Source organism: Saccopteryx bilineata, chromosome 6 (genome assembly GCF_036850765.1).
Source record: "Saccopteryx bilineata isolate mSacBil1 chromosome 6, mSacBil1_pri_phased_curated, whole genome shotgun sequence".
In the NCBI taxonomy this organism is placed as follows: domain Eukaryota; kingdom Metazoa; phylum Chordata; class Mammalia; order Chiroptera; family Emballonuridae; genus Saccopteryx; species Saccopteryx bilineata.
In genome coordinates, this window is record NC_089495.1 from 162,523,059 (window position 1) to 162,547,135 (window position 24,077).

General features: G+C 51.5%; 1 protein-coding gene across 1 annotated transcript; it reads left to right on the forward strand.

The window, feature by feature from the left end:
• Positions 1 to 7,005: 7,005 nt before the first annotated feature.
• CDR2L (cerebellar degeneration related protein 2 like) lies at positions 7,006 to 21,696 on the forward strand. The gene is made up of 5 exons (XM_066235756.1): positions 7,006 to 7,550; positions 16,959 to 17,071; positions 17,324 to 17,472; positions 18,025 to 18,189; positions 19,125 to 21,696. Exons 1-5 carry the CDS (start codon positions 7,472 to 7,474, stop codon positions 20,014 to 20,016), a joined length of 1,398 nt encoding a protein of 465 aa, XP_066091853.1. The 5' UTR covers positions 7,006 to 7,471; the 3' UTR covers positions 20,017 to 21,696.
• The last annotated feature ends 2,381 nt before the right edge of the window (positions 21,697 to 24,077 follow it).

Consider the following 24,077-nt stretch of genomic DNA (forward strand, 5'->3'; position numbering starts at 1 on the left):
GATGGAACATGTCCTTCATCCAGGCAGGTGGAGAGAGCAGAAGGAATGCTCAGAAGTGTAGAGAGCCTGGTACAACTAGAGGATGGAAACACCCCATTGAGGTGAAATACGGGGAGAGACAAGAGATATAGCTTGAGAGGCAGACCAGGACCAGAGCATAAATGGCTGCATACATCATGTTAAAGAGCTTTTATCTTATTCTGTGAGCAATGAGGAGCCTTTGAAGCAGGGAAATAGTGTTATGGGATGTCATTTATGTCTTAGCAATGTCATTTTGGCTGCTGCAGGAAAGATAGTGACCTGAACACAAGGAATCCAGCTAGCAAGGGGGAGACAATGAGGGTTGAACCTAGGCAATCATAGATGATACGGAGACTAAAGATGCAGGTGACATTGGCGATGTAGAATCTTGATCGTCAATGCAATGCATCTTCCAGATACTATTGCTGCCTCCCACCAAACTTGGGGAACAATAAACATTTATCAGAAATTCAGTTAGGTATAACCCAGCTGAAGTGGTTTGTGTCTGCTCCACAATGTCTAGGGTCTCAGCTGGAAAGACTAGAATGGCTAGGGGTGGGATTAACTCAGCACAGCTGGATTCTGGAATCATCTGGGAGCTTCTTCACTAACATATCTGGCATCTGGCACCTTGGGAGGACTCAGAGGCTGGGCTTGACTGCTAAATCTGGAATCATCAACATGGGATGTCTGTGTGGCCTGGGCCTCTCACAGCAAGACCTTGGGCTCTGACAGTGAGTGTACCAAAGAATGAAAAAAAAAAAAAAAAAAGATGTCTGAGTGAGATATAGAAGCTTCATGGCCACTTACTGGACAAAGCAATCACAAGCCCATTAAATTTTAGGGGAGGGGACCAAAACCCCACCTAGCACTGTGTTTAAAACTGCCACATTGGGCCTGACCTGTGGTGGCGATAAAGCATCAACCTGGAAATGCTGAGGTCGCCGGTTTGAAACCCTGGGCTTGCCTGGTCAAGGCACATATGGGAGTTGATGCTTTCAGCTCCTCCCCCCTGTCTCTCTCTCCTCTCTCTCTCTCTCTCTGTCTCTCTCCTCTCTAAAATGAATAAATAGGTTGGCTCAGTGGTAGAGCGTCGGCCTGGCGTGCAGGGGACCCAGGTTCGATTCCCGGCCAGGGCACACAGGAGAAGTGCCCATTTGCTTCTCCACCCCCTCCCCTCCTTCCTCTCTGTCTCTCTCTTCCCCTCCCGCAGCCAAGGCTCCATTGGAGCAAAGATGGCCCAGGGCACTGGGGATGGCTCCTTGGCCTCTGCCCCAGGCGCTAGAGTGGCTCTGGTCTCGGCAGAGTGACGCCCCGGAGGGGCAGAGCATCGCCCCCTGGTGGGCAGAGCGTTGCCCCTGGTGGGTGTGCCGGGTGGATCCCGGTCAGGCGCATGCGGGAGTCTGTCTGACTGTCTCTCCCCGTTTCCAGCTTCAGAAAAATATAAATAAATAAATAAATAAATAAAATGAATAAATAAAATAAAAATTAAATCTCTAAAAAAAACCAAAACTGCCACATTGAACACCCTGGCCGAATAGCTCAGTTGGTTGGAGAGTCATCTCCAGGCTCAGAGGTTGCCAGTTCAATCCCTGGTCAGGGCACATATAGGAACAGTTTGATGTTCCTGTCTCCCTGCCTCTCACTAAATAAAACAAAACAAAACTGCCACATTGTGAGTGATTCTCTTCTCCACATGTCATCCCTGAAGCCTCATCTATCCCTTTCCTGATCTTTGTCTCTAAGTCTTCTTATCTCAGTAAATAGCAGCTTCCAGATAGTCAGGCCTGAAATCAGTGTCACCCTTGGTGCCCCTCCTCTTATCACACCATGTGCCACCCATCACCACATCCTGATGCTATTCCCCAAACCTGTGTGGTCCCCCATCATCCCCATCTATAGCAGCCTCCACTCTTGCCCCCTCTAATCTCTTCTCAGCAGAACAGCCCCAGTAGTTGTAAAATGCAGTCACAACCCTCCTCCACTGAAAACACCTCAGTCCTTTGTCAGAACAATTTCTTCAGGGCTGTGCCATGACCTCCGCAGCCTGCTCATCTGCTCCCCTCCCCCAGGTACAGCCCACCGCACCCCCCAACTCCAGCTTCCACACACGGGTCTTCCCACATTTCCTCAACACCCCTAAGCTCTTTCCTCCCAGGATCTCTGTGCAGGTTGTTCCTTCTACCTGGGACACCCCTCCTCCCACTCTTCATGTGCCTGTCCCCTCCTCATCCCTGGGGTCTTATCTTTAAAGCCTCTTTTCCTGACAGATTTCTCATCCCCAGCTGTTGTTATTTCAGCCTCTGGTGTTTCCTAAAACTTTACCACCGCTTTAAATATTTTTGTCTTTTTATTTGGTTTGTGTCTGACTCTCCTAGTGAAATGCAAGCTTCTGGTGAGCAGAGATGGGGTTTGCCTTGTTCCCTGCAACTCCAGTGTCTAGCACTGGCCCAGCACACAGAAATTATTTATTGAATGAGTGAGTAATGAATGGCAACTCCTGGGCATTCATAGAAGATGGAGCCACTTTGGTTGTTCACTTCAGCCAGAAGAGGGGTAGTGAAGGGCCAGGAATAGACCCTCTAGGTAAAAAAATGTATAATAATAATGACCCTAAAGGCAAACACAGACTGGTGCTCACATGGCCCAGGCCCTGCTCTCACATAACACTTGGCCTGTATTAATTCATGGTATCTTCTCAACAACCCTATGAGTGGCACTGAAGAAGTAGAGGAGGCCACAGGAGGACACTCAGCATACATATCCTAAACGACAAGCCTAGAGGATTTAACTGCAGAGATTTGAGGTAGCCTTATGGAAGCACTTCCTGACCGCAGGACTGTGAGAAACTTGTCTGACACAGACACAGATGGTTTATGGGGGAAAGGGAGGGACACCAGATGATCTCGCTCATTCAGATGTATTAAGTGCCTTACCATACCAGGCGCTGACCTCAGACTGGTGGATGGGACAGATGGGGCAAGAGCATTCAGTGTAGCGCTGCAAAGTCTGAGGATAAGGAGGGCCGCAGCTTGGCCTGCAAGGGTGGGGGCACCTCAGGGAGGTGTCCTGGTGCCGCCTGATCCCTTGACTTCAACACAAGATGCGCAGTGTTGGGGGCGGATGGGAACCCTGATGGACCAGAGGCACCTCTGGCTGGCCACCCTGGCCTACCCAGGCCCACCCCTAGCGTGACTCAACTCGCGTGACTGGGAGTGACCGAGACCCTCTAACGTCAGCACTGCCTGTCCCCGTCATTTCCGGTGGGCTGGGCTGGGCTGGGGTTTGGGCAGTGGCGACTCTGCCTGGGGGCTGTCCATCAGGGTCTTTAGCCCACCCAGCGGGGAGGGCATTTGCTTCGTTGTATCTGGCTCCGAGTTCCCCCACCCCCAATCCTCCGGGTCCGTATCTGTGCTATGGTCCCAGCTCTGGTATCTGGGCTGGCGTTCAGCATTTAGAGGGATCTCCTCGGGTGGGGACTGGGGAAATGCTTCCAGTCCGGGAGTGTGAAACCGACCCCAAGGGAATCATAATGCCCAAGGCTTGGGGGACGTTGAATTCATCAGTGCAGTGTCTTGACGCTCCTGACAAGGAACACCAAGAAACAGGTCTGCCTGACACACGGAGAAGGCACCAGGCTCTGGGGATTCCCAAGACTGGGTCATTTCTAGGTCCCAGTCATGGGCACAGCTCTATACTCTGCTTAGAGGAAAAGTCCTAATGTGGATCCCAGGGCTTGTTGGCTGGTAGCTCAGGAAGGCAAAGGAGTTTCCTTTTTCAAAGCAGATCTAATTTTCCTCCTCACACAATAGTTTAGAAAATAGTAAGTCTGCCCTGAAGGCACAAAGGGTGATCCCACTCGGCAAGGAGCCTGGGGTTCCCAATGAACTAATTTGGGCAAAGGGCCCAGCACAGGCCTCATATGCAGCAAGAACCCCATTCCTCAGCCATCCACAGCTCTGAGTCACCTGGGCCTCTACCCTATGTACCTGTGGAAGTGGTCAGGGAGGCTCCACCCACCTGGCAGAGTTGGTTGCTCAGCTTCAACCCACCCCCACCCCACACCAGCTTCATGGCACCTAGGGGAGTCCAGCCTGCTTCACCCTGTTTAGTGCTTGGGCAGCAATGAGAATCCAGCTTTTGTGACACACTTGTCTTTGCTAGACAATGCTCCTGGAACTGGGCCAGGGGCAGGGTGACTACAGGAAAGGAAGGTATTTGGGTAGAGCCATGCTGAGGGTGTGGCCAGTGTGGTAAAGACCAAAGGCTGGCAGATGACCCAAGAGCTGGATGTTTTCAAACACAAGGGTTGTCTAAGCCATCAGTGAAAACATCCTTAGCTCCAGGGAGTAGAGGTGAATCTTCACTACCTTGGGGGGGGGGGGGGCATGTTAGCATTGCACTGCCAAGGCCCTGGCCCTCAGCACTTTGCTCTATTTTACTCTGGGGCTTCCTGCCGTTAGGGGCAGCGTGGTTTCTGTAATTACACTTTCACAGAACTGTAGAATGAAGAAATGAACAAATGGGGAGGGAAATTTTGTGGGCTTGGGATCCTGACCAGCTCCCTCTGGAACTCAGCCCCCCAATCTGTTTGTCCGTTAGACTCATTTTGTCCAAATCTCAATAAATAGCATCACAACCACCCTGTTACTGGAGCCAGAAGTCTAAGTCATCACTCCAATTCTTTAGTCAATTCATCTGCAAAACTTGGTTCTACATGCAAATTTTTTTTTTTTTTTAACAGAGACAGAGAGTCTATCTCAGAGAGAGGATAGATAGGGACAGACAGACAGGAATGGAGAGAGATGAGAAGCATCAATTATTAGTTTTTCGTTGCGACACCTTAGTTGTTCATTGATTGCTTTCTCATATATGCCTTGACTGTGGGGCTACAGCGGACCGAGTAACCCCTTGCTCGAGCCAGCGACCTTGGGTCCAAGCTGGCGAGCCTTGCTCAAACCAGATGAGCCTGCATTCAAGCTGGCGACCTCCGGGTCTCGAACCTGGGTCCTCCGCATCCCAGTCTGACTCTCCATCCACTGCGCCACCGCCCGGTCAGGCCAAAATATTTTTCATCTTACTCCATCTCCACTGCCATCAGCCTTGTTCATCCCACCATTACCTCCTTTCTAGACTATCAAAGAAACCTCCAAATTCATCTTCTTGCTTCCACTCTTGCTCTCTTCCAGTTATGCTCCAAAATTGTCCATGTTATTTTACAACTGAAAATGAAAAGCTTTCTATTGGTTCTCTTTATCCACTGTGGGGGTGGGGAGGGAGTCCCAACTCCTTCCCAGGGCCCTGACTCCAATTTCATTACTACTCTATCCTAAATAGTCCAGCTACTCTAGGCTTTTGTCAGTTCCTAATATAGGTCAAGCTTTTTCTACATTAGGACCTTTGGCCTTGCTGTCTCCTCTGTCTGGAACACTCTTTCCGCAAAGCTTGACATGGCTGGCACCATCGCATCCTTTAGGTATTAGCTCAGATGTCACCTTCTGAGGGAGGCTTTTCCTGAATGCTGAATCTAAACCTTCCCCCTCAATCTGTTGCATAATTCTGTTAATTTTCTTCATAGCACATGCTTCAGGTTGTAATAATTTATCACCACCAGAATGAAAGCTACATAAGGGCAGAAACTACCCATGTCTCATCCATAGGGTGTTTTTTTCTTCTTTAAGTACTTTAATTGAGGTACAACATATATTCAGAGAAGTGTACACATCAATGATTTTTCCCTGATGAATACACGTGTTTGAGCAGCACCAAGATCAGAAACTCCTGCCAGTTCCCTACACGACTCCCCAAGGCTGAACACTATCCTAATTAAATTCATTTGTGCCAGTTTAAAACTTTATATAAAGGGAATCATGATTCCTTAAGATGTCCACTCCCTAATCTCCAGAATCTTTTAATATGTTACATTGCATGGCAAAAGGGACTTTACAGGTGTGATTAAGTGAAAGACCTTGGAATGGGGAGATTATGCTGGATTATTATCCAGGCGGGCTCAATGTAATCCCAAGGGTCTTTAAAAGGGGGAGAGGGAGGCAGATGTCAGAGTGATACAGTGTGAGAGAGGCTCAACCTGCTATTGGTACTTTGAAGATGAAGGAAGGGAGCCACAAGTCAAGGAATATGGGCAGTCTCTAGATGAAGTAGGCAAGGAAATAGACTGTCCCCTGGAGCCTCCAGCGAAAACTAAGCCTCGCAGATATCTAGATTTCAGCCACAGAGAACATATCAGAATTGTAAACTACAGAACTGGAAGATAATAAATTGGTGTTGTTTCAAGCCACTAAATTTAGGGGAATTGTTACAGAAACAATAGTAAATACATGTACTTACTCTTTGTGTCTGGTGTCTCGCTCAGCATTTACTTGTACTCTATCATACTCCATTGCACGAATACACCACATTTTATTCAGAAACTACAGATGGTCATTTGGGTTGTTTTCAGTTGGCACTATTGTCAATAGTGCTGCTATGAACATTTTTGTACATGTCTTTCAGCTAACATGTGTACATATTTCCGTTGCACATAGAGGAACAGAGTTGCTAGTTTATAGGGTATGCATATATAGTGGACGCTGTGATGCACCCCCCAGACTTTCTTTCAGGATTGAAGGATCTGTTTCCTTAGCTGCTGGACACTCTCATCCCTCTCAGAGAAACTAAAAAGAGCTACTTTGCCCAAGGTCACACCGGTTTCCCAGGGGCAGCTTGCATCCATTCAGTAATGTGTTGACGTGTGTGCGTGTGTGCGCGCGCGTGTGTGTGTGTGCGTGTGTGTGTGGCAGCTTGCATCCATTCAGTAATGTGTTAACGTGTGTGTGTGCGCGCGCGCGCGCGTGTGCGTGTGTGTGTGTGCGCGCGCGCGGTGTGCATACACGGGGGCCATATAAAGACCCTTTCCCGCCCTCGGCCCCGCCTTTAGCTTTGCATACGTCTTCTGATTGGTCGGCGGTGGTCGGCCCCACCCCGTGGAGCGGGAGGTTAGGGAAGCTCGAAGCGGTTGGGGAAGCGTTGAGCCAACCCAGCCAAGATACATCCCCAGCTTCGGGTGTCGCTGGGCGGGCCGGAGTGCGGGCCGGAGCTGGCCAAGGGTCGTCCGCCGTGGCACCCGCGCTCTTAGCACCCCACCTGCGGGCGAACCTAGGCCTTCCTTGTTGCCTAACCGCCCGCGGTCCCCTCCTGTCCACCCTTTGTGCCTTTACTGCTTGGTGTCCCCGGCTTCGCAAGACCCCGACCGGGCCAGACCGCCGAGGTGCGTCAGCCCCGTTGGGCGCCGGGTCAGCGGCCAATGGCGAAGGGTCGTAGCGCGGACGGGGGCGCTGCAGCCGGCGTCCGCGACGCTGGAGACCCGGCCCGCCTCCGCCGCATTGTCCCGGACCCCGCACCCCGGCCCTGAGTCGCGCCGCCGCAGCGCCCGCCCGCCACCGGCGGGGCCATGCGGAGGGCCGCCGGGATGGAGGACTTCTCCGCAGAAGAAGAGGAGCCCTGGTACGACCAGCAGGACCTGGAGCAGGGTGAGCACCGAGGAGGGGGGCAGAAAAGCGAGGTACACCCCGCGACCTCTGTCCGCTTCTCCATTGTTAGGCGGTGTCACCTCCGGTGGGGCTGGGCTGGACCCCGCAACCTGGACTCCGAGGGGTGACGCTTTCGGAGAAGGAAGACGTAGAGAAAAGGGGCGCGCTTCCCGGGAAGATCGGGCCCCAGCCCACGGAGATCTGCAAAAGTCGAGGGAACGGTCTTATCCTTCTGAAGGATGGAGACATACTTCACCCAGCTCGCCCGCCCTACTTAGAGGAGAAACTGCCCAGGGGCCCCTGATATTGTCGGGGGGGCTGAGTACTGGCTGGAAGTCTTCGGAGGCCGGGAGGTGGCTCCTTGTTTGTTTCGCTGGGAGGGGCGGAGTGTGTGTGTGTATGGGGGGGTGGGGGGGGACGACTTATCCCAAATCCAGCGACATGACTCCTGCCAGAATTTCTGAGCTCTTTAAGACTCCCAGAAAGTTTTCCCAACTACCTTCCGTTTCCACCCAGGGAGGAGATGAGGGTGTGGGGACCCCACCATGGGAGAAGTGAAGATTTAGAGTGATCAATCTACCTTCCTGAAGGCAAAGTCTCCTGGTCCATCCTTACCCAGCCCCCTCCCAAAATGCTCATGGTTTGATGGGGGTCAGGTTTTGGAATTCTGAGCAAGGGCCTCGATTAGAGCTGGAGTAAAGAGGGAGCCACCTCCCCCTTCCATCGGAGGACAGAGAGAGTGGTCAGAAGTGGGTTAGTTAGAAACTGGTGATGAGGTGGCTGAAGTGACATCACTCTGTTAGGACAGGAAGGAGGAGGAGGCCTAAGAGGGTCAAGGCCAAGCCCTACTAGAGTGTTGTCAAATCTACCCTCTCCTCCCCAAGAGTGCCTCATTCTTGGATGGTCAGGGCTGGAGGGGCGTCCAGGAGAAGTGACCACAGTCCCCCAGCAGGCAGACAAGTGTGGACACAACTCTGGTTTAGTGTGTGCTGGCACTCCTGCTCTGGGCTCCATCCACGGCCCCTGACACCTGGCTTTGCTCTCATGGGAAGCATCTACCCAGGCCCTGAAACCTTTGTTTCCTGGCCCTGACCCATATCCTTATGTGGCCAGAATTGCTGGTTGATGAGCCTCAGTCCTTGTGCTTAGGAATGTGGGTTAATCAGAGCCTCTGGGGGACTAGTGTGAGACTAGATGTACTGGGTTGTACCCTGCCATACCCTTTGCCCCAGCGTCTACCCGCAGCTTCGCTGCCTGGAATGAGATGCCGTATATCGGCAGCAACAACCCCTCCCCAACCCTGGCACTACCCCCACCCCCAAATTGTGCATCCCACAAACACCCATCAAGCTCCACTTAAGTGTCAGACACTATCTTGGGCACTGGGAATAGTCTCAGCCATGGGCTACTAAGTGGACCTGGGCAGGTAGAGGTGGGCCTGTAATTGAGTGTAGGTGATGGGATGCAGTGAGAGGGCTTCGTGGAAGAGGCAGGTCTAGAAGGAAAGACTAGAAGCTGAGTGCCTGGGAAGATGGCCTCCCGGAAGGCGATGCTGATATTGTTGCTGTCTCACTTCATTCCTGCACCCTTAACGAAGTCTCCGGAAATCTCTGGCACCGTGCCCAGCCCAGATGTGGGAGGAAGGAGCCAGGGAGTAGGGGTGGTAGATGTGTTGCTAGAGAGAGAGCTATCCAGATTCTTACTGGGCTGGGTGCCCGCTCTGGGCCAAGGTGGGGTCAGCCTACCCTCATAGCCCCAGTAGTACCCCAGAGCCCAGGAACAAGGAGAAAACCAGAAATGAGAACATCTCAGAAGAAACTGGAGCTTTTGGCCAAAACCCAAAGGTCTGCTGCCTTGAGCAAGTCCTGAGTCTGGCAAGTGATCTCTGCCCTCAGGGGACTCCACATTCCAGCAGAGGAGGCAGAAAGGGGATCACACGAACAACTGTGGGAGAGCCACAGGAGCGCTGCAGCGGCAACTCTGGCAAGCTCCCACAGGCCCCTCTGAGCTGGAGGGTGAAAAGGTACTCCCTGGGCAGAGAAAGGCAGGCATTCTAGGTGGAGGGATGCTTGTACAAGGCATGGAGCAACGAGGAAAGACCACACATGACTGGAAAGTAGGTCTTAGAGTGCCATGGTGGGGTCAGAGAAAGTTCCAGGCCCAGGGACTGTGGCACCACCCCCGAGGGGCCAGCATGGAGAGCTGGATAATGGCATGAGCATTTGCCAAAGGCTAGCCACATTGGGGACCAGGTGCCTGTTTCATTTCCCTTCCTTACACTCAGTTGCCCAAACTGCTCCCACCCCCGACCACCACCATGTTACTGCAGGCCCTGACTTGACTTCCTGAAGCTTGGCCAGCAAGATCCCATTTGACTTTGATGCTGTCCTATCCCAACAGCAAGGTCCTAGATTCTCAGTGTTCCCTCTGCCCACTGCCACAGCACCTGTAAAAATAGAAAATGCCATTAATTATTAAGCACTGGCACTCTTCCTCTGCCTGCCTCCCTCCCCATCTTGGACCAGGCTTGGCGGGTCCTGTGGGTACCTCTTTCCAGGCTGAGAGATGGTTGCTGAGTCACAGATTTTAAGGCTTGGGTGCCTGACCTTGAGACTCAGCATCAGGTGACAGCTCTGGTATGGCAAGGGGAGTTGGTGACTGGACCCCAATTCTGTGGACCCACAGTTTCTGACATTCATGCCCTATAGGCTGTGAGTAGGACACCTGCAGCCCTGCCAGGTAGTAGATTGCCTCCCCTTTATCTTTGTCTCTTCTTCCCTGTGAATGTCCCCTGTCCCTTTCCTACCTCCTTTCTCCGGTGTCTATGGGGCCCCACCCAGACCTCAACAGGTGAGGGGCAGTGGGACTTCAGCATTTCCTTTCAAAGAAATCCCCGTCTCCCAGCCATGCCCTCTCAGGTTCTGGGGCGTTGCTCCTGGGCAGCACCTCAGCCGATTCAGTGTGGGGTGGGGCGAGAACAGCTGAAGCCTTCTGCAGGATACCCAGCAAACTCTGGGGTCCAGGCAGGGGAGGTGCCATTGGACTCAGTACCTTTCCTGGCTGGGTCCAGTGATCTGGTGTGACAGGCTGTTTATTCCTCTAGCTTCCAAATTAGCCAACTCACCCATTCTTCCACTACCAGGCCTCCCTCCCACTCCGCTCCTGGGACACTACATTCCCCCTGAAGCCCTCAGTTAGCTGTTGTCCCTTCCCCAGCACGTGGCTCCACTCAGACCCTAGCTGTGCAAGTTTTATACTTCTCTTGTGATCCCTCCTGGCAGCTTTGACTAGCTCAGCTTGCACTGTGATCCAGCTTCCCTGAGACAGTCCCTGAGACTCTCCCCACCCCAAAGACCTTTATTGTGTTCCCTTCTTCCTCAATCCGAAATCACTAGGGGACCCAGGTCGCAGTCACTGCTTCCCAAGGGCCATGTTCCTGGTTTATAGTGTGATTTTGTTGCAGGAAAGTGGCCCAATGGAGGACAGACACTCAGATAACTTTATAAGAGAAAAAGAGAATTTATTAGTAAGCCGGAGGAGAAGGGGTAATGGTTCCAAAAGACACATGCTCCCCGAAATTAGATTTCTTACATCTTATATACCCTTTACAGAACACAGGTTCACATATATGGGTCTCATGATCTCGAAATACACATGTCAATCACACATTTCAGGATGGGAGGAGGTTTAGGTGATGTCAGAGGATAAGTGTTTGTAAATCGCCTATTAAGGTCTTAAAAGGGGAGAGGAAGGGGCTCTTCAGATCTCCCTTCCCCCCTGCACTCTTTATTGCTTATCTTCCTCCTCAGTGAATGGGGGGGGGGGGTCTGATGTCTCTTTCCTTCTTCCTTTCACACTTTCTAGTATGAAAACCTCTCCACTAGCAATATACTAGCCCTTCCCAAGCAGGAATGCAGTCTGTAACTTTACTAACTTTAGCTGGTGTTGCCTAGCCCTCATTGTAAATTATACACAAGTATAAAAAATCATATTTACAAAATTATTTGGCTAACATCTTACTCCTTCTGCTTGCTTTGCCACCTACACCACAGTCATCCCAACGCAGGGAATGAGGTACATTATACAATTAAAAAGGTGTCCTTTACAAAATCTCTCTGAATGCTTGGCCTAAAACAAAATGTCCTTGAAACTTCTTAGTTCAAGGCGGGGGGCTTCCTATCTGAACTTTAGCTGGCCCAGCCCCCTGTCATAGGAATGCACACAGACCAGATGCTCACCTGGGAGGGCGAGCAGAAAGTGCAGTGTCCACCACCATTCCTCACTCCATCTCTGAGCTCTTGCAGGGAATCCATGCAGGCCATCCGCAGAGCCTGTCCCTGACACCAGCACAGGTGACATCAGTAGCAATGGCCTCTTCACAAGCTACCTAACAGTTTCCAAGGGAGAAATCATTGATTAGTGTGGCCCTAGGGGTGGTCTTGCTGGGCTCCTGAATTTCCACTAAGCACTCAGCATAACACAAGGCTGCAGTTCCACAACCCTAACGGCAAACCTCACAGTTTGTAGACTTGCCAAACTTATAGTTAATAAATTCATGCCACAGTGTCCTCATGCCCATCTAGGTTTGTGTCAGGGAGCTAGTTTTTCTTGGCATCCTCATCAGAAGGTTAATTGCGCAAGGCTACAGGTTCTTATCTGAGATTTGTATCAGCTAGTACAGTATTTTGTTTAACAGCTGAGATAGGTGTTTAGGAAAGCTCTGGTGTTTGTCCAGGCTACATTATTCTTATAGCTGCCTTGTTCTGGGATAGGAGCTTTGCACTCCTCAATCAGGGAACTCCTCCGGGTGACATCAAGGCTCAGGGCTCCCCGCCCAGCTCACATCCGGTCTGGGGGCTGCATTCTGGCTGTTTTAAAAACCTCACCTCTGTGTGGAAGCAGACTCCAGGTTTGTTACCGACAAGCAGTTTGGCCTTCGGTCCAGGCCTGGCGGCCAGTCAGGCCCCTTTGGCCTTCATAAGGTGATGTCATTCCTATCCACAGCTAGCTGAAAGAAAGCTCAAGGCTCTGCTCTCAGATGCGCACTGAGTCACTGCTCTCTGGGGCTCTCCCCAGAGGAAAACCCCCACCCCAGGCTTGTCAGTGGCAAGGTAGGGGCTCCGCTGTATTTATGAACCTTGCCAGTGGGGAGCATAGAGACCACTCATCCTCTAGGGGTCCTAGGATCACCACTTCTTTCTGAAGAGGGAAAGCTGCAGCGAGCTCAATCCCTGGACCACATCATTTTGACCCTATCAGAGCTGCCTTTATGCCTCTTGGTCTGGATTTATACCATCAGCCTAGATCGAGGCCTCATCATGGGACAAAGACCCAATCTTTCCTGGATGCCATTTTGGCAGAATGAATCAAATAGGCCTGCTCTTTGCCCTGGGAATTCTGTTTCTAGGAAAGGATCCTCAGAAAATAGCTGATAATTTGTACAAGGTTTTTGTACTATCAAGTAAATTACAGTTTCATTTTTAATACAGAAAGGAAACTGAAAGCACCCTCGAGTCCAACAATAAGAACTATGTAGGGACTTGTATATAGTAAAACTGCACATCCTCTAAAAATGATTCTGTAGGTCTGTGTTGACACAGAAAGCTATCTGTGCCATTTTTTAAATTTTAAAAAGCAGGTACATAAAAACAGTGCTATTTACACGTAAGTGTATCTACAGCTGTTTGAAACACAGACTTGTTTAGAAGATGGTTACTAACATGGCAGCAACACCTTTCTCTAGGTGGCATGTCTTTGTTCTTCTACCCCATCTCTCTGCCCCTCCTCCACACCCACATCAGTGGTTCTCAAAGTGTGTGCCAGGGTGCACTGGTGCGCCCTAGAGTTCCAGGTGCGCCCTATGGTATTCCAGAGAAATATGTGCCTGTTGGGGACCAAAAACCAACAGGGTTTTTGGAGTTTAGATTTTTGGGGGACAGAGGTGTGGGGAATTGGCTGCAAGCTGACAGTCTGCCCAACCCCCCACCTCACTTGCCTGATTAGGTTGCAAAAGGCTGTTAAGCTGTGGTGCTGGATTGTTTACACTATCCCCCATGTTCCCCAGAAAGACTGCAGGCAAGTTTCTTCTATCCTTTGTTTGGTGTAAGGTTAAGATGTATGTATGGTGGGGGTTCTCTGCACTCAACACAATTAAGAGTAAAAAGAGAGGAATTCTTCAATGTATGACAAGGAAATGAGAGCTTGCCTTTCAGATACATGCCCGAACATTGAAGAAATCACTAGGACACATCAGACTCATGTTTCTCATAAACACAGGAATGAAAAAAACTTAATACATTTGTGCCAGGACCTGCTGAATTTACTAAATCTTACTAAGAATGTATCTATATATATAAAAAGATAACTTTTTTGTCATTCCTTTACTTTTTAATCCCTTTTTTACAAATTCTAAAAGGCATAACTCAAAAAAATAACAAAAATGCTTTTAATGTCAGAATAAATTTAATTTGTCATATTTATTTCTTTTAATTACCATAAAATCACGCTTGGACTTTATATATGTATTTTTAATATTTGACTTAATTATTATATTTCTCAGAAATTTGTATATAGTGTGCCTACAATTATTTGTAGGATTTTAAATGCACCTCAACTTCAGAAAGTTTGAGAACCACTGCCCCACATACAGAGTGGTACCTTAATTACAAATAGCACTGTTCCTTCATTTGGGGCTATGTTCATTTGTTTATGAATCTCCCAGATATAGATCTAGAAAAACATATGAGGTACATTTTTAAGTAATTTTTTTCCTCTTTTTTCCAAGTGAAAGGAGGGGATATAGAAAGACTCCCGCATGCGCCTGGACCAGGATCCACCCGGCCACCCCTGTCTGGGGCCCATGCTCTCTGCCCATCTGGGGCCATGCTCGCAACCCAGCAACTTTTAGCACCTGAGGTGGAGGCTCCACAGAGCCATCCTCAGCGCCGGACCAATGTGCTCAAACCAGTCAAGGGAACCATTTGAGTTATGGCTATGGGAGAAGAAGAGAAAGAGAGAGAGAGAGAGAGAGAGAGAAGAGGGAGGAGGAGGGGTCTCCTATGTGCCCTGACCAGGAATTGAACCCAGGACATCACATGCCGGGCCAACGCTCTGCCACTGAGCCAACTGGCCAGGGCTCAAGTTATTTTTTATCACTTGTTTAACCTTTCTACACTGTTTGATTTTTTTTTTTTTTTTTTTTTTTTTTTTTTTTTTTAGTGAGAGACAGAGGGACAGACATATAGGAAGGGAGAGGGATGAGAAACATCAGCTCATAGTTGCAGCACATTAATTGCTTTCTCATATGTCCCTTGATGGGGGGGGGGGCGCTCCAGCCGAGCCAGTGACCTCTTGCTCAAGCCAGCGACTTGCGCTTAAAGCCAGTGATTTTGGGGCCATGTTAATGATCCCATGTTCAAGCTGATGACCCTACAGTCAAGCCAGCGACCAGGCACTTAAGACGGCAACCTCAGTGTTTCAAACCTGAGGCCTCCGTGTCCTAGGTCGATGCTCTTTCCACTGCGCCACAATGGGTCAGGCTCTGCCTAACTCTTTTTAGAAACAAAAGGAATAATATATATATATATTTATGTTATTTATAAAAACATATCTGCTGCAGCTCCGGCAGCTCGGCCTCCAGCTCCTGCACGCGGAGGCGGCAGCCCTCTATATCGCGCAGCTGCTGTTCCAGCTCCGTGTACTCCTGGGGCACCATCGCGAACTCGCGCTCTGCCCGCTCTGTACGCTGCCGCTCCTGGCTCACCTGGGAACGCAGCACACCCACCGCATATACATACATATTTGGTGTATGTATATAACAGTGTAAAAATGACAATATTTGTTATTTATGTATTTATTTATATATAAAATATGACTCCCTTGTTTCTGAAGAGTTAGGCATAGAATGGGAGAACGTCCACCCCCAAATGTCTAGGTACCTTTGAACAAATCTAGACCCACTAGAGAGAATTGTTAGGTATTCTAGCACATGCTGCTTCCTTCTTTCCCCACCATACCATGCCAGATCTCCCCCCAGCCTAACAGGTGTTCGTGTACCCTGGGCTGGGATAGGGGAGAGGAGGTTCCAGTCCTAGGTACAAGAATCAGGGCTACAGGGGGGAAGAGGGTGGTTTTGTTTCCCAGGGAAAGAAGGTTCAGAGAGGACACGTGTATCTAGGACCAAATGCTATTTGACTCGGGTGAGGAGACCTGAATTCTGCCTTCAATGTGGCTATAAGCCAACTGATGACCTTGGACAAGTCACTCTTCCCTCTCTGGACAGTCATCATAGACTAAGGAGGTTAGGACAAAGAGCTCTGAAGCCTCATCCAGTTCAACACCCAGCAAGCCCCTCTGTCCCCTCCACCTCTCAGTGAGCTCCTAGTCACCCCTCCAAGCCCGGCTCAAAGGCTGTCCATTGTCTGAGCCTCCTGCTGTCCCCGGAAAGATGAACTCTCCCTTATTTATCATCCAGAGCACTTTGTTCCTTTGTCTTATCACATCCTACTCATTCATTCTTTCAAAAAAGATTTATACACCTGCTCTGTGCCAGGTACTGTTCTAGGTCCTGGGGATATCAGTGAAGGGAACAGGCAAAATCTCTGCCCTGTGAGCTTATAATTAGTCAGGGTAGACAAACAGATAAATGAGCAAATTATTCAGTAAGTTTGATGGTGATTTGTGTTAAGGAGAAAAAAATTAAGTGGGAAGGGAGTGCGTGGTGGGAGAGGGTACAATTTTAAATCAATGGTTGAGGGGCCCTGGCCGTTTGGCTCAGCGGTAGAGCGTCGGCCTGGCGTGCGGGGGACCCGGGTTCGATTCCTGGCCAGGGCACACAGGAGAAGCACCCATTTGCTTCTCCACCTCCCCCCTCCTTCCTCTCTGTCTCTCTCTTCCCCTCCCGCAGCCAAGGCTCCATTGGAGCAAAGATGGCCCGGGCGCTGGGGATGGTTCCTTGGCCTCTGCCCCAGGTGCTAGAGTGGCTCTGGTCGCGGCAGAGCGACGCCCCAGAGGGGCAGAGCATCGTGCCGGGTGGATCCCGGTCAGGCGCATTCGGGAGTCTGTCTGACTGTCTCTCCCCGTTTCCAGCTTCAGAGAAAATACCAAAAAAAAAAAAAAATGGTTGAGGAAAGACCTCCTGGAGAAAGTGACATTTAAGCACAGACTTGAGGGCAGAGAGGGATGAGCCCTGGGAATGTCTGGGGAGGACGTTCCAGGCAGAAGCAACGGCCAGTGCAAAGGCCTAGCTCCTAGCTTATAGTCCCTCCCAGGCCTGGAGGCTCCTTGAGGGTGGTCCCTCGTCCTGGTCATCTCGGGGTCTGGCGAGGCCCAGCTCAGAATGAATGGGGGTCCTCTGGCTTCTTTCTCACACTGCTCATTGTTTCTCTCACCCTTCATCTCTCCCGGCAGACTTGCACTTGGCTGCCGAGCTGGGGAAGACGCTGCTGGAGAGAAACAAGGAGCTGGAGGAGTCTCTGCAGCACATGTATGCCACCAACGAGGAGCAGGTGCAGGAGATCGAGGTGAGGGCCGTGAGCTCCCCCACGCACCAAGGGCCCGGCCTGTCAGTGCCTTTGTGCAGCTTAGGTAAAAGTACAGCAGGCACAGCTATTGCATCCAGCCCTCCTGCACCACTATCTTTACCTTCCATTCTGGAGCACGTGAATGCCCCAAAGCAAACCTTTCCTAGAAGTGGGAGGAGGGCCCAGGAAGAAACATTTTCCCTAACCCTGTCCTGAAAGGTTACTCATTCACCATCTCCTACCAACCCCTAGTACCTGACCAAGCAACTGGACATGCTGCGGCACGTGAATGAGCAGCACGCCAAAGTGTACGAGCAGCTGGACCTGACAGCTCGGGACCTGGAGCTGACCAACCAGAAGCTGGTGCTGGAGAGTAAGGCTGCCCAGCAGAAGATCCATGGGTGAGGCCGGGTGGAGGGCTGTGGGGAGGGGGGTGGCAAGGAGAGGCCCAGGATTGGGTGTGCACGCGGCGTACGAACCAGTGGGTGAGTCTTGCTCCTTTTCCCAGAAGCCCAGACTGGGAACCTGGGATGGTAGTGAGTTTGCCCTTGTATATTTGAGGTGGTTTAATATTCAGGGCATAGCCCTTTAATACCAATTATGCCCCAGGCTCTGTTTAGGCACTTGAGATAGAGTGATGGGGATACAGACACTGTCCCACTCTGGGAGCTTACATCCCAGGAGGGAAGGCAAGCATGTAAATATCTTACTGCAGTTCAGGGTGATAGGAGGTACAGGGAACTGAGGTAGTGCAGAGGAGAAATGGTCAGCACAGCCTGGGAGGTATGGGAGAAAAGTGAGTGCTTGGAGCCCCCATCTGACCTCAGCACCAGGCAGCATGACTCAAGATTGCCGACCTGTCCCCAACCCATGTCCCTCCAGGGCTGCAGTAAGAAGGGCTGGCCCCATTACCTTAAAGTCACTCCCATGCATGTCCCCCACCCTACGCCCAGGCTGATGGAGACCATTGAGCGCCTGCAGGTCCAGGTGGAGGAGCTGCAGGCCCAGGTGGAACAGCTTCGGGACCTGGAGCAGCTGAGAGTGCGCAGGGAGAAGCGCGAGCGAAGGCGCACCATCCACACTTTCCCCTGCCTCAAGGAGCTGTACACTAGCCCCCGGTAGGTGAGGGCCCCCAGACCCTGGACTGTGTCTCCGAGTGCCCAGGGCTGCCAGACAGGGGCGCAAGAAGAGGGTGGGCACCGGGCAGCAGGTGGGAAAAAGAGTTGTTGCATCGTCCAGGCTATTGGCGAGATTGGTCCTGTTGTTAACAACAGTCAGCAGCTGGCGTTGACTGAGCACTTGCCATGTGCCCATGGCTGGTAAGTAGTTTAATAATCAATGGCAATACCATGAGGTAGGTTTTATCATTTTCACTACTCACATGAGGAAACTGAACGCCAGAGGTTATGTGTCTTTCCAAGGTCACCAGATCAGTAAGCCAGAACTCTAACCCAGGAGGGATTAACCACGACACCTTTCAATTAAACCTTCTCAGTGGGATGATGTCTTAATGTAAGAATACATATGGTGTCTTTAGTGGATATTTCAATAAGGGTCTTGGAAGAGACAGTGCCTCGCAGAGTAATTGATGAGCGGTTAATAAAGAGGTATGGACAGGTGTAGGAAAATGGGGGTGGGGAGAGACTGCCCCAGGGTTACAGTAGTGAGGAGCTGTTACCAGCCCTAGGCCCAAAGGGACCAGGGGCTGAGAGGTTACTGGAACCTAGAAGGCATGTTGGGTGCTGCCTGGCCTGCACGGACCAGGGCAGAAGCCTGGGGAAGACATTCCCATCACCTCCCTCTGCTCCCACCCTCAGACCTCCTGCCCATCCCTCCCACTGACTGAGCTCAGGCGAGAGCCAGGTAACCTGGCTGAAGCAGTCTGTTGAGGTCGGCCTCCCAGGGCAGAGGAAGAAGGGCTGAAAGTGGATTTAGAGAGGACAAACAGAATATGCAGCCTGTGGACTAGTAAGATGTAAGTGTCCCGGGGCTGGGCTCCAGGGCCTTGTCCATAACCAAAGCCCTCTGCCCTCGTGCCCTCACTCTCTCCCAGGTGCGAGGATGCCTTCCGCCTGCACAGTTCCTCCCTGGAGCTGGGCCCCAAGCCCGTGGAGCAGGAGAATGAGCGTCTGCAGACTCTGGTGGGTGTGCTGCGTTCCCAGGTGAGCCAGGAGCGGCAGCGTAAGGAGCGGGCGGAGCGCGAGTTCGCGGTGGTGCTCCAGGAGTACACGGAGCTGGAACAGCAGCTGTGCGATATGGAGGGCTGCCGCCTTCGCGTGCAGGAGCTGGAGGCCGAGCTGCTGGAGCTGCAGCAGATGAAGCAGGCGAAGACCTACCTGTTGGGCCGGGAGGATCACCTGGCCGAGGCCCTGCTGGCACCCCTCACCCAGGCCCCTGAGGCCGATGACCCCCAGCCAGGCAGCGGGGAAGAGTTCTGCGCCCAGGATGGTATCTCATCCCCCACCACCTCCCCGAGCCATGCTGTGCGCAAGAGCTGCAGCGACACGGCGCTCAATGCCATAGTGGCCAAAGACCCAGCCAGCCGGCACGCGGGCAACCTCACGCTGCATGCTAACAGTGTGCGCAAGCGGGGCATGTCCATCCTCCGGGAGGTAGACGAGCAGTACCACGCGCTGCTCGAGAAGTATGAGGAGCTGCTGAGCAAGTGCCGGCAGCACCGGGCTGGAGTGCGGCATGCTGGCGTGCAGACCTCGCGGCCCATCTCCCGGGACAGCTCGTGGAGGGACCTGCGGGGAAGTGAGGAGAACCAGGGGGAGGCCCGGTTGGGTGAGAAGAGCCTGAGCCAGCACGTGGAGGCTGTGGACAAGCGGCTGGAGCAGAGCCAGCCTGAGTACAAGGCGCTCTTCAAGGAGATCTTCTCCAGGATCCAGAAGACTAAGGCCGACATCAACGCTACCCAGATCAAGACCCACAGCAGCAAGTGACACTTCGCTGGCCGGCAACCTCTCCCAGGGTCAGGCCATGGGTCCCTGATGCCTGGGAGGTACTGTCTCTGGTAGTGACTGAGCCTTTTAGCAGCAGTATATCCCCTTGGAGGCCGCTTTCTGATCTGGAGGGACACAGCTTGTTCCCTGCTGATGTGGGAGGCAGTCAACCTGTGGACAAGCCTGGCCTTGCAGGACCCTCTACCACGCTGTCAGCCCAAGGCACAGCCAAGTGTTTCAAAGCCAAACGTCCCCACTTCCCCAGGAATTCCCAGCTCCTTCTGCTTTCCAATCCCAGATTTGTGGCCAGGCTTCTGAAAACCATTCTAGACCAGTAGGCTTTTTTTTCCCCCAAAGTTATTATTTTTTTTAGAGATTTACAATGTAAGGTTCCCCTGACCCTTTGCCACAACTGGAAACACTTGAAGGGGGATCCCAGAGCCAGCTGTGGCAGGTTCTTGGGGTCTTCCGGACCACCCACTGCTTTTCCCCAGCTGTGACACTCTGTCATTCCCTTAGCACCAGCTATCTCCACCCTCAGGTTAGAGATGGCCCCTGCCATGCAGAGCAAAACGCCTCAGCCTGGCCTCAAGTGCCACCCACTTCAGCCCCGGTGAGGATGGCCTTCTCCCTGGAGACCCTCAGCCCACTGCAGATCTGTAGCCAATCAGAGGAGGGGAGCAGAGAGCCCCGCCACCCCACACACTAGCGCTGTACCCTGTCTCCCTCAGAGTCAGCCTCCTTAGGTTCCAGCCCTGGACATGCCTTCTGGGCAGTAAGCCTTCCAGGGGTCTGGGAGTGGGGAGCCCCCATCTCTGCATGCCACCTGCAACTCATTGCGTTTGGCCACTGCCTTCCCCCACCTCAGGGACCATAATGTGTCTCATTCCCTCCCAAGCTCCCTACAGGCTGACTCCACTGCAGGTCATACCTGCTGTCTCCAGGATGTCTTGGACATGTCCACAAGCCAGTGGTCCCAGCGGCCGCCCCTCCCCTTAACTAGGGACAGCCTAAGACTCCTGCCCCACATTGAACAGTATTGAAATGGGACCTGGTTGGAGAGCATGTCGCCTTCCTCCCATAAAATGCCTGCACTTAACCTCCTCTTTATAGGGGACTCTTGAGGACCCAGCTGGCTCAGGGGTTTAACCCTTTGTTAAGGCTTCAGAATGTCCAGCTTCAGCTAAGAGATGTCAAGGTCCCCAGCTTACCCTGAACAGTTCTTCAGGACTTCCAGTTTCTGCCACCCACCTGAGACCCAAGAAATTGGAGGAGCCATACAGCCCGGTGAAGGCCGTGGCCCTGGCCTCTGTGCTGGGAGCCCAGTGGGAACCTTCATGCCTTACTTGTTCCTAAGGGGTAAAGGGGTTTTCTTAATAAGTACACCCGACCTCCCCAGAGGTGCCTCCCTGCTCTCGAGGTGGCACTGTGATAAGAGCTGTCAGCTGGTCCTTGCGTCCATACATCTTGGAACCCTTTGTCCTTTGGAGCTGGGCAGCTCCCAGCCCTCCGTGTGTCTCTGTCATCTAAGGTGGAGGGGGTAGGGTGCATTGGGGTGGGGGAAGGGCTCCTGCCTGTTCGTTTCCCAGTTCTGTAGCAGCCGACCAGCATCACCTTTGAAGTATACATGAGAGAAATATATTTACAAATGCTTTATTCTCTTCTTTAATAAAAAAAATGCACCAGTATTCTAAAAGCAGAAATGGCCCCAGAGCCATGGTCCTGTCTCTGTGCATCTTACACACCTGCCTCCCATCACACAGCTTTGAGACTTCCTGAACCTCACTCCCCTGGCGACGGGCAGCTATTGACCTCTAAATAGTAGGTCTTGGGAATTGACATGTTTATTGAGTGCCAGCTCCGAGGGTCATATTGCCTTGCAGGGTGCCCCAAACTGGGTGGACCCTCCTTGCTGAATAGATTTTGCAGTTCCTTCTTCTAACCCACACCTGCTAACAGCTTCGACTTCAGAAGCTAGAGAAAATGCTCCCAAATCTTTGGGGGCTCAGTTTCTTGCTGCCTTCTCTACTCTCCTCTTTCCACAGGAGAAAATTCAGCCCTGGGGACCCCAATCCCATGAGGAAAAATGTCCAAAATCTTCCCCTGAAGGTAGGCTCAGGGACCTCCCTCCACCACCTCTCCCCCATTCCTGAAGGAGCCAGAAGCAACCTCCCTTGGTCCCTGGAGGCGAAGATGGTGAGATGGGAGCCCAGGACTGGGTCCTAAATTGATGGTGTCTGCTTTTTATTTATTTATGTTTTATTTTTCTTAAGTGAGAAGCAGGGAGACAGAGAGACAGACTCCTGCATGCACCCCTACTGGGATCCACCCGGCAAGCCGACTAAGGGGTGATGCTCTGCCCATCTGGGGCTGTTGCTCTGTTTCTCCACAACCGAGCTATTTCAGCTCCTGAGAGACCAAGGAGCCATCCTCAGCGCCCTGGGCCAACTCGCTTGAACCAATCAAGCCATGACTGCAGAAGGGGAAGAGAGACAGAAGGGAGAGGGGGAGGGGTGGAGAAACAGATGGTCGCTTCTCCTGTGTGCCCTCACTGGGAATCGAACTGGGGACATCCACGCACCGGGCCAATGCTCTACTGCTGAGCCAACCCACCAGGGCCAGTATCTGCTTTTTACATCAACTGACCAGCATGCAAATGGCTGTTGGATTTCCCTACCCTGCTGTGACCTGTCTCCAGTGGGATGGAGAGCACACTTGGGTGTGACACCCAGAGCTGTGGCACCCGAGGAACACAGGAAGCTGTGGCTTGTATCCAGCCACTCTTCTCTCCCTCATCTTTTGAATTCCCTCTGATAAATCTTTTTCTGGCCTCTTCCTTCCTGTCACCATTTTGTCCTTATTCAGCTGCTTCCCCAGGGTCTCTCCTCGTCCTCTCTCCTCCTTTCCCAGACTAACAGCCTTCCCCAAGACACTGTGTTAAGGGGAACTGGTCCTCCCTCCCACTACCCCAGGAAACTAACCTCCTGTGCCCTCCCTGCAAACTCTGAGCTGAAAGTCTGACAGTGTTTTCAGGTAACTAGGAAGAAATGAAGCAGCTTCCAGGAAAAAGGGGGCAGCTTTGCCCACCCATGCCAGGGGGCATGCTCTGTGCTGCCTGCCAAGCCCCTCAGAGGAGAAGGTCTGGAATAGAGCTAGTCAGACTGGATTTCCCACCCCATTGCTGCAGAGGAAAAAAGATAGTCATCAGATCTATGAAAGTAAAAGGAGGTTCCTTCAAAAAACCTGTACACACTTAGCATCCCTTAGTAGCAGCTAACTTTTGTTGCCTAATGACAAGCAGCTATAAAATATCTATTTTACTAATGGGAACCCTGAGGCTTAGAGGTTAAGTTAGTATACTGCTCACAAAATTAGAGGCTATTTCAAAATAAATATGAAGCAATAAAAAAAAAGAATTTGATTTTTTTTAATTAAGAACATCAGATAAGCAAATGACAAGTCAAAGAAAGTTGTTTGATTATGCAAATGAGATGCAAAACAAACATTTCATTGGTGAAAATGCATGATACAAAAGGCTGAAAGTACTGGAGTATCTGCATGTTGCCCGATCCCCTATTTTTGTGAGCAGTATAATTCAAAATCACATAGAAATACTGACTTCAGATCTGACCCAATCCCACTATGCAATAGTGCAAATTCCCCATTTCCATGTAATGAGTTTTAAGTGCCAGTCTGGTCCAGGACACTTCAAAAAAGAAAGGAAAATCCTGTGGAACCCCCTAGATAGGAGTGGTACCCCAAGTCACAGGCCATAGAGAAGGGCTGTGCCTGCAAGCTCAGCTGCCAGGAAAGGCTCGGTGATCCTTTATTTTGTCTTCCCCTCTCTTCTCACCCCTGTGAATGTCCCCTCCTGAAGCACCATCTCAGCCTCTGCAGTACCAGGGAGGGGAAGGCTGGCCTCAGCTTTCAATGCCCACGTTTTTAAGGGAACAGGTGGCACCTCTCAGACCTGTTTATCCCAGAGGGACCTCTATTCTGGATGGTTCGCTGCATGCAGCAGGTGAAAAGACTTTGGCAGCTGCTCTCTCCACCCCAGGGTA